Source organism: Pararge aegeria, chromosome Z, assembly GCF_905163445.1.
Source record: "Pararge aegeria chromosome Z, ilParAegt1.1, whole genome shotgun sequence".
Classification (NCBI taxonomy): domain Eukaryota; kingdom Metazoa; phylum Arthropoda; class Insecta; order Lepidoptera; family Nymphalidae; genus Pararge; species Pararge aegeria.
In genome coordinates, this window is record NC_053208.1 from 22,070,788 (window position 1) to 22,081,591 (window position 10,804).

At 36.1% G+C, this 10,804-nt stretch overlaps 1 protein-coding gene across 1 annotated transcript; it reads right to left on the reverse strand.

The window, feature by feature from the left end:
- Positions 1-1,708: 1,708 nt before the first annotated feature.
- On the reverse strand, positions 1,709-10,399 carry LOC120636412. Its single transcript, XM_039907884.1, has 5 exons — positions 10,242-10,399; positions 5,688-5,903; positions 4,874-5,009; positions 4,219-4,346; positions 1,709-1,911 (listed from the first exon to the last, which is right to left on the reverse strand). The coding sequence occupies exons 1-5, from the start codon at positions 10,247-10,249 to the stop codon at positions 1,779-1,781; spliced, it is 621 nt and encodes a 206-aa protein (XP_039763818.1). The 5' UTR covers positions 10,250-10,399; the 3' UTR covers positions 1,709-1,778.
- Positions 10,400-10,804: the final 405 nt, after the last annotated feature.

Genomic DNA, 10,804 nt, shown 5'->3' on the forward strand with positions numbered 1-10,804 from the left:
TCACACGTAATTGTCACTGTTGTATTAAATAAATGTAAATAATATAGAAATATCGACAAATAAGAATATTATATATCGATGAATTTCCTTTGGCCTGGACTGGTGGGAGATTTCGCCAGTTGCTACCTAGTTACCATCCTGCCGACAAAGGAGTTCTGCTCAGCGATTAAGCGTTTCAGTACGATGTCGCGTACAAACCGATAAGAGGTATGGTTTAAATATATCTGCCATAGGTTACAGGTAAGGCCGTTTATCTTATCATCCCTTACCAACAGGTGAGATTGCTGGGGCTGACTTGTAGTAGAAAAAAAAAATAGTATTGGGGCGATCAAATACTTGGTCACTTTTTATTATTATATCTCTATCATTTATTCATTTTCTTTTTTTTTTTGATTATTAATAATGCTTAAAAATAAAATAAAAAACACTATTAAAAATTAATAAAAAAAAACTTGCGGGGCTTTTGAATGCCCAAGCAACCTGCGGTCAGGGCTCCAGAGTGAGAAACCTCCTCACAATAGCCGTTTCAAGGACTACTGCCTTCTGTATCCGAACCTTGATCCAACAACCAAGCGAAAGCTTCTTAAGATGTTGGTCGAAGCTTTTCGCGAGAAGACCATTGACTGAAACGACGATCGAAACAATAACGGTCGACTCAACATTCGACATGGCGGTAATCTCGTGAGCAAGGTCCGAGTACTAAGATAATTTTTCCTTTTCAACTATAAAATAGGTCACTTATAATTAGTGTAGGCGTTATTAAAACGGCTCTTGTAAAGCCAAAATAACCAAAATCTTCATTGAATATGCATCTTTTGTCTCTTTTATGACCCTTGGCACCTGCTTATTACCTACATACCTATTATTGGTTTAATTATACGATTGTGCATTGTGCGTTTTGATTCACGCACTGACACCGGACACGAGACGTTTCCGTACTTTGGAAGGTCATTTAATTATTTCCTGCGTCTGCCTATCAATCAAAAACGGTAATTTGGTTTGAAAAAGCATAATTAAGTTTTTTTGTAATAAATTATTTCATCATATCAATCGATAGACGTCCAATGCTGGACGTAGGTATTTTAAAGGGAGTTCTAAATTCCGTGGTTTTGTGCTGCTTGTATCTAGCGGCTCCTTGTGACGCGCTTGATGTCGTTTGTCCACCTCGTTGGGGGTCGACCAACGCTGCGCTTACCAGTGCGGGGCTGCCATTCGAGCATTCGAAAAAATTGGTTGTCTGTAAAGTCGGCTTACCTACTGACGATAGTTGAACGTGACAACGTCGTAAGAAAATACTGATTGAATGGTTGCATTTTTCAAAAGAAAATTTTAATTTTATTTGTTTGATAGATATTATCGTTGCTATAAACAATTGACACCACATTCACTTTTCACTACACTTCATCCTTGCCGAAAACATGTAAATATATTATTGTATAGAAGCTGTCCACGCGGACGCATCGCTCACTCAAGTAGGAGAGACACAGATGTCGAACGCGGAGGCCGACTGTGCCTCTTTGTCGCTCGTTCCGCGCTCTCGCTTGCACTTCAATCCTTGAATGGAACGCCTCAGAGCGGGGTAACGCCACATACCTACGTCATGTTTTTTCGTGCGTGCAGCCGGCTCCATCGAATTATAAGACGTTGTCACGTCAAAATACATATGAATACCTAGCGATCAAGTTACCCATTGAATAAAATAACAAAATGAATGTGATATAATTTATTGTTTAATTTGCAAAATTATTCATTGACAACTTTTGAAGGTAGACAGTTTGTTACCATTGTGACAACAAATCGAAATCTGTGTGTCTGCTTAGTAACCATGGTTTCGGTTTATTTAACGGACCCCCTCCTCGTTTGGTTTCAGCACCTTTACCCTTAGACTTTTTACAAGAATGCCATATAAATCTGAAAACAAGACATAGGTATAGTAATAAATTACTACGCATAGATATTTCTCCATACCATACATACCCGCGCTTTAAATAGGTGGGTCGGTATGTATGGTGGAAAGAAATAGGATTTTTTTACTGATGCAACATCTAATAAACCAGTGACAATTCAAAAAGTAGATTGAAAATAAACGCTTGCTATCGCTCAATAACTAGATACCTAGCATATCAAGTACCATATCCTTTCCCTTTTAAAAATACACATGAAGGGTCTATTGCGTATCGATGGTTAAAAAGGAACAGAAAACCACTGCCGTATTAAGGCAGTGAGCCCATTCATCAAATTCAAATTCAAATTCAAAATTCATTTATTTCAAGTAGGCCTAATATAAGCACTTTTGAAACGTCAAGTCTGTCTGTTTGTAGTGATTCTACCACCGGTTCGGAAGACAGATTCTACCGAGAAGAAGCCGGCAAGAAACTCAGCAGTTGCCCTTTTCCAACATCAACTTTCATCAAGTTTATGTCCACTTTTTGTTTATAAAGACTAATATGTTGTCTTACAAATACTATATTGTTATAAATATATTGTGAAGCTACAGTAAGTATGCCTATTTCTTTAAACTTCTCACGGAGGGATTCGCGTGATTTAAGTTTATATATTGACCGTACAGCTCTTTTCTGCAATATAAATATAGTTTCGATATCAGCTGCTTTACCCCATAACAAGATTCCATAGGACATAACACTATGAAATGTAGTGTGTAATTGTTCGTAAGTATGTATATAATAATAATACACCCCACCAATCGGTTTCCCTTGGTTTTCCTAATCCTAAGGTTGCCTGGAAGAGATCGCTACTAAGCGATAAGGCCGCCCTTTGTATCCTACTTTTTAAGTTTATTTTTGTTGTGTGCATTGTTTTTTTTTTTACTATTTGTAGTTTACAAATAAAGTGTATAAATAAAATAAAATAAATATGAAAGTACGCAAAATAAACTAGCCTAGCTATTTCAACGTCAGTAATCTGTCTAATTTTTCTGACTGCGTAGGCAGCCGAGCTTAGTTTACCCGCTAGTGAATCTATATCGGCACCCCACTGTAGCTTATTATCGAAGGTCTCGCCCAGAAAAACTGTGGAAGTCTCTATTTTTAGTGATTCACCATTTATCATTATATTTTTATCAATTTTCTTTACATTTGGTAAGATAAATTCGACACACTTTGTTTTTTTTGCATTTAAAAGTAAGTTGTTAACTGTAAACCAGTGCGACACATGCGACATAACACGGTTTACTTCGTCAGAGTTATCTTTTCTCCTATCAGTCTTAAAAATTAGAGATGTCTCATCTGCAAACAATACAATGTCGCATGTTCCACTGACATGGTACGGTAGATCATTTATATACACTAAAAATAGAAAAGGACCCAATGCGCATCATCATATCAACCGATAGACGTCCACTGCTGGACATAGGTCTTTTTTAGGGAGTTCCAAATTCCAAGGTTCTGTGCCGCTTGGATCCAGCGGCTTCCTGCGACGCGCTTAATGTCGTCTGCTTAGTAAATTAGCTTTTACTAGTTTAATTTATTACTTTAAAAAAGCAGACAGAAGAATGGAAAAGTGAAAGGGATTGCTTTTAATTATTATTTATATTTTTATTAAACGTAAATTACGCTTTCTATTATCATTTTACTAAACTATTTCAAATAGGGCCATCTATTAGAATTTTAGTAAACTACTTCAAGTAGCGCCATCATAAACACGGGAAGTGTTATAGGAGGTAGTTATAAGAGTTACCACTAGATGACGGTATTTGAACGAATGCCTAGAAATAATAATTAAATTGCAGTATCTAGAGGAAACTGTTTGGTGTTTGTATTTTGTTTGTGTCCTTTAATATTTTCTTCTATAATGAGCTTACGAAAAGGCTTTTATTTTAAATCAGTTTAATTTTAATTATTTGTTTTGTTAATATTGACGATAGATGTCGCTAGCTACTAATCTATTACGTTAATTATGTATTGTATATCCGTCTACGTTTGTCTGGTAGGACTCTTCGGCCGTTGTTAGTTACCATTTTACCTTCTAAGACGTGCCGCCAAGCGATTTATTCTTCCAGAACGATGCCGCGTGGAAACCGACCTACCTTTATAATTTAACTGCCATGATAAGGAGTACTTGACTGAAAGTACTTATACTCTTGACTGCATCTTCACTTATCACCACCACCTTTATTGTAGTTAACTTCTAGTGGATAATTGCAAAAAACATCCACTTTTTTGATTATAGGTATGAACAAAATATGAGGATAAAGAATACCTAGGAGTCCTTATTGTCTGATTGTGTTCTGGGCACTTGAACTCCCAATCGGGTAGTTGTAAGATATAAATGATTTCCTCGTCTTCCTCCGCCTCTTTCTTTTTCTCGGCCTCAGATTTAGCGTAGGGCTAATTTGCAAAAATAAATATATATAGTAGGATATAATAATATTCGAACATTTAAACATAAATCATGGCCTAGTTATACTTAGTGCAAGCTGGTCATAGGTTGGTAATTATTATTAGACCATTGAGTTATATTAATAGAGATGACATCAGGAATTGGGTTCCCTTATCTCAGGTATTTATCCTGAGAGTTTTGGATTTTTCGACTCTTCTCAGGATTGCGACTGGAATTTTCGTAATAAAAATGACTCACTTGTTAAACTTTTCAAAATATATCGAATTCGTTAGTCGGTTTCTTTCATTCGACCCTCCATGATAAAAAAACCTCGTTTTACATACGTAATTACGTAAATTCCTAAATCTTAGAATTCTCCAATGGAAATCAGGTTTTTTTTCTAGACCTTTCATTTTTGGATCTGGCTAGGTGTGACAATATCTCCATTTAGATGCAGCGCTGCTACTTAGAAAAACTAGGTACTGAGTACTGCTTGCCAGCTCTTGAGCGCACAAAAACATAACTCAAAACTTACAAACACACTAGGGGCGGAAATAGCTGCACTTGGGTCCAAGAATCCGTCTAATATCTGTTGGTTGATTTTGTACTTTCTTGCCAGGTTGAAGTTTTTAACATCTTCTTGGGTCATGGGAAACGTTATGAGAGGTCGTCTGAATGAAAATAAGAGAGTAAGAAAATGCTTTGACGTCCCTTTCTAACGAGCTCAAGCGATTTAGAAAGAGACGCCAGCTTCTGGTCTGAAGGAGCTTTGCAGGAGCAATTCAGCTTCATAATAAAACAAATCAGCTTTGCGGCATAAATAGGTATGGCGTTAGTAATTAAAGATTTTAAACTAATATTTTCGTGGATAATCAACATTTCTTAATTATAGTTTAACGGGTACATACCACGATAATATTTCTGGATTGCATGGATCGTGGTCACGACGGATCTGCGTAGATACGAGATGTCAAGTTGGATGTCACGGGCAGAACCTGACTACCCGCTTTCGTGTTCTTTTTGTCGGTATTTCACGAACTGTTCGACGTAACACACTGACAGCGTCACTTTTAAATTGAGAAGCTGTACGATGCTTTTTTGTTTTGCATAATTCTACCACTGGATTCCACACAGTAGCTAACTTAAAACCGCCTTAACGGTTGAAGTTTTTGTGCTGCCAAATTTCAATCACTTCACTAACTAATATACCGTGGTATGTACCCGTTGAAGTATATTTAAGAATTGGCGTTAGTACTTCCCCGTCTAGCTCTATCATAAAAAGCTCTACTAACGACTATTAGTAGTTACTAACGACTTTAGTAGTCGTGTGAAAATTAGGTATTTCTTACCTGAAAGGATCAAGGTATAAAGAACGCTGCGGCAATTTAAAATGTTTCTTGATGTAGTCTTCATCCAGGAGTTCAAAGTTACTTCTCGCGCTATTGGTTGTAGCCGGTGTGGGTCGTGGAGGGGCACTGTTTTCGGGATGGCCATCTCGCGGGACAAGGCATATGAGAGGCAGACTCGACTTCTGTGAGCGTCCTAGACCTTTGCATGTACAGCAGCTGGGAACATTCAGTGGCGTATTTTAAATTTCAGCGCCCTGGGCCGTTAAATAAATTAATGGAAAGAAGCAAAAAAAATTATAAAACTATATCTAACAGTTTGATAATTTTAATGATAACAATGAATGAAGAAACCAAAAAAATAAACTGAAAAACCATTTCTTCAATATTAGAAGTGCATTCGGTTCCATCCGCTGTAGGTACCATTCAACACACGGGTCTCCACTCAGAATGAGAAGGGCCAAGTTGGCTGAGTGCGGATTGGTAGACCTCACACGCCGTTGAGAACGTTATGGAGAATTCTCAGTCATGCAGGTTTCCTCACGATGTTTTCCTTCACCGTTTAAAGCAAGTGTCATTTAAATTGCTTAAATTAAAACGCACGTAACTCCGAAAAGACTGTGGTGTGTACCGGGGCTGAACGAAAACTATCCCCGCCTCATTATAGCATATTCGCGTTAACTGTATCCTTATTTCCCCCAAAATGTTTATGTAAGCAAAAGCGTTCATGCGTGGAGAGATTATAGATAACACAGTATCACGCTTAACTCTATCCCATATGACCTATAACATTTTCCGTGATAAAGTGTACATCATCATTACCATACAATATCAACCCATTGCTCTTTCCGCAATAAGAAGGGTTTAGGCCGGAGCCCACCACGCTGGCGCAGTGCGGCTTGGTGACCACGGCCTAAATCCCTTCTCATTGAGGGAGGAGACCCGTGCACTGTAGTGGGCCGGTATTTGGTTCATATGATGAATACAAATCTTATGACCATATTTATAAATCCCACAGTTTATCAGGACAAAAACTACACAATGTAATAGCTAGACTACCGGGCTAAGTAGACTGACCAAAGCGCGTTATGAAACGTCGCGTAGCTTAAAGTTTACAAATGTACGTATAAGCAGTTATTAGTTAGGGACTAGTTTCTACTAGCTACTTAGTTATATCCCTCGATTACAATCCCTGACCAGGGATAAAATTGACCTGCCCACCTGGCAGCGCACGGCAACAGGGGATAGCAGAAGTTTACCCCCGTTTATTATTACAAGTATTATATATTATTTGTATATTATTTCCACTCGTGCGCCGATGCTCGGTGAGTTGATGAAGCTGTGAGAGAAGATAAAATTCTATTCTTTCCCCCGGGGAGAATAACGCTTTCTACCCATGTTAGCCGCGCTGGAGGATTGTACTGTGTGTACTATTTGGAATATTAGTATGAATAGTACAGAAAGTGGAAACCGAAGCCACGAAATACGTGCGTATTCACATTATATATTACTCACTAACGTGGAGACAGCCACTTTGATTAGATAGACAGCTATATCCCAAAACGTCAATAGAATATGTAGCTATACACTTAGAATGTATTGTCGGTTATAATATTAGTATGAACAGTACAGAAAGTGGGAACCGAAGCCACAAAATACGTGCGTATTCACAGTATAATATATTACTCACTAACGTAGAGACAGTAAATTTAATTAGATTTATAACTATATCCCAAAACCTCAATAGAATATGTAGCTATAAACTTGGAATGTATTGTCGGTTATAGTATTAGTAGTACAGAAAGTGGGAACCGAAGCCACAAAATACGTGCGTATTCACAGTATAATATATTACTCACTAACGTAGAGACAGTAAATTTAATTAGATTTATAACTATATCCCAAAACCTCAATAGAATATGTAGCTATAAACTTGGAATGTATTGTCGGTTATAGTATTAGTAGTACAGAAAGTGGGAACCGAAGCCACAAAATACGGGAGTATTATAAGTATAATATATTACTCACTGACTTATATACAGCAAATTTTATTAGTTAGACAACTATATCCCAAAACGTCAATAGGATATGTAGCTATAAACTTCGAATGTTTTGTCGGTTATAGTATTAGTATGAATAGTATAGAAAATGGAAACCGAAGCCACACAACACGTGGATATTTGCAGTATGATATATTACTCTCTGACGTAGAGGCAGCAAATTTGATTAGATAAATATAACTCTATCCCAAAACCTCAATAGAATATGTAAGTAGATATAATATAGCTAGCCGCTAAAATCATAGCTATAAAATCGCACATTACTATTCGGTCAAGCTAAGTTTGCACATCGCGTGGATTACGTCACACTGACGCTTATGTACGGTATGCAAAAAAAAAGACCATTATGATCCCTTAATATTATTGTTGTTGTAATTGGAATATTAATTAAACGAATAATTGTTAAAAAGTCTTTGCTAGTTGACTAATATTATGTAAATCATATCAGCGAGGTGCAAACTTAGCGCCGAGCGACCGAGTTATACCTCCAATAAGTAATATTACAGTTCCATAATCCATACATGATGCAGCAAACGAGATTAAACGCCAAAAACTCAAAATAACGAACTGTAGGATATACTTTCTTAGTAGATTAGAAATTTAAAAAGAGTTCTTTCATTTTCAAAAAATGGGACTATATACACACATATTTAACCCCTTATTTCACCAATTTTATGGTATGACAAAAAGTCGCATATGTTACTTCCAATGTTATTTTCTGCCTTGCCTTGTTACCTCGTGCCTGTGGTCAACCCATTTTAACGATAAGAATAATAAAAAGACAGGCACAATTTTATTGCTTTGTCTGATAATCTGTAATCTATTTAGGTATATAAAAGTCCAAGTCACCAATTTGGTCACACATACATATACTGACTTAAATCAATGTACCTTAAACCAACGCAATCTAATTCAAACTAAAAACTTGGGCCAAAATTCGGAGCTTAACTTCTACAAATCAAATAGGTATGTTGGTATATAATGTTTTTGTTATAATTAAATAAATAAATATACTACGACAATACACACAACGCCATCTAGCCCCAAAGTAAGCGTAGTTTTTGTTATGGGTACTAAGATGACTAAAGAATACTTTTATGAATTACTAGCTTCTGTCCGCGACTTCGCCATGCATACCAAATTTCAAAGCTGTCTGCCCGCAGCTTAGCTCGAGATAAATTTTCAATTTTCTCTCGGGAACTACTGAATCGGAATAAAAGGTATATTCTTTTCCATGCGAAAGGCTACTTGCATGCCAAATTTCATCCAAATCCGTTCAGCCGATTTTGTGTGATTGAGTAACAAATATCCAAACATCCAGACTTTCACAGTTATAATATTAGTAGGAAGTAGGATATACATAAAATACACATAAACACCCAGACACCGAAAAACATTTTATTTATTTATTTATACTCTTTATTTGTACACCACTCAGAAAAACGAGACAAAAAAAGAACAAACAAACACATGAAGAATGAAGCAGGATACAAAAGGCGGCCTTATCGCTAAGTAGCGATCTCTGCCAGGCAACCTTAGGATTAGGAAAACTAAAAAGAAAACAAATAGGTGGGGTACACTATTTAGTACATACATACGAATATCTTCATACTAATACATAAACCAGACTACACAAATAAAAAAAAATACTATTTATAAATATAAAAAATAAATATACTAATACATATCTTAATATACCATAAATACTTATATATGAGTTTGAGTAGATAAATAAATAATAATAGTCGTCTTTACTAAGCGAGATAATGAGCCTTAACAGCATTTTTAAATATGCCCAATGACTTCGACTGTCTTATGTTCAATGTAATTGCTCAATTCAGTAGCTTTGACAGTGTACGAATGCTTGTACATTCATGTTCATATTCACACAAACATTTTCTAGTTGTGGGAATCAAACCGACAGTGTTGGACTCAGAAAGCACTCGCTGCTTACTGCGCCAATCGGCCGTCAAAAATAAATCAAACCTTATATCAAGCGGATGATGCGGTAAAAGCTAAATCACCGAATATGATAGTATTAGGGATTGAGTTTATGTTTATGCTTTTACAATATGATTCCCAAGGTAATTCTGGACCAACCGATGCATAAATTTAAACTAACACATTTTATAAATCGCGGTTACTATTCGATTTAACTTCTTAAAGACAAGGCTGCTTGGAAGCAGGCCGCTCCGCTCTCATCTCTGACAATACAGTAAATTCTAAAGATTGTAAATTGTAAAATGATGAGAGCATTCTGCTGAGTTTCTTGACAGCTCTTCTTGATAAAATCTGCCTTCCGAACAGGTGGTACAGTCACTGACTTATCTTTTCAAAAGTGCTTACAAATTGGGCATGTAGTTGAAATAAATATACTGCCAATCTTAAATTTTGAGTACCTATAACTTACGAATGTATTCAGTGCCTAAAGGAAGGTTACATAGTATTAAATACTGTGATCAACTGAGTACAATGATTGAATAGACTCAAATATTACCTTGCCATTTTAACAGTGTGTTTTTCCAAAACCCGTTGAAATGAATACTCAAACCCACAATATTAGCATGTTTTTGTTTTAGTTTATTTTAATTTTATAAATTTAGGAGTACATTATTTATTTAGTTTTTTCTATTGGTATATCGAACATTTTGTGTAAACCAGATGACGTATCTATGTAATCATTTGATGTTTTTTTTTTGTTGAATGTAAGGTTTTAGACATAAACTACTAAAACAGGTTGTATACCCTAGAAATTTCATTAAATTACCAACAAAGACAATATAAAAGTAAACTTTGCTGTGCAAAATAATATCAAAGCCACTCAAAAAGCTCATATTGAATTTATACCATCCCTTGCATGATCTCAGAAGACTCAAATTATTGGCGGTTTAATATTGGGCATACCTTTTAAAGTATGCCAGCATCATCTTTAAAGTTATCGAAAGACAGGTTTATAAAAGCAAGGAAGCTTTAACTTAAAAATAATTACGTAGCAAAGGGAAAATAATTACGTAAAAACATGGGTAAAGGGACCACTGATCCCAAATATGAATCAGTGAT

Bases quoted from the DNA above. Each gene is read 5' to 3' on its own strand.
- LOC120636412 (XM_039907884.1), bottom strand. The intron at 4,347-4,873 runs GTAAGTTTTGAG...TTTGCAAATTAG, and splicing joins TTTCCGCCCCTAGTGTGTTT to CCCTACGCTAAATCTGAGGC. The intron at 1,912-4,218 runs GTATTCTTTATC...TCTTGTTTTCAG, and splicing joins CAGACAATAAGGACTCCTAG to ATTTATATGGCATTCTTGTA.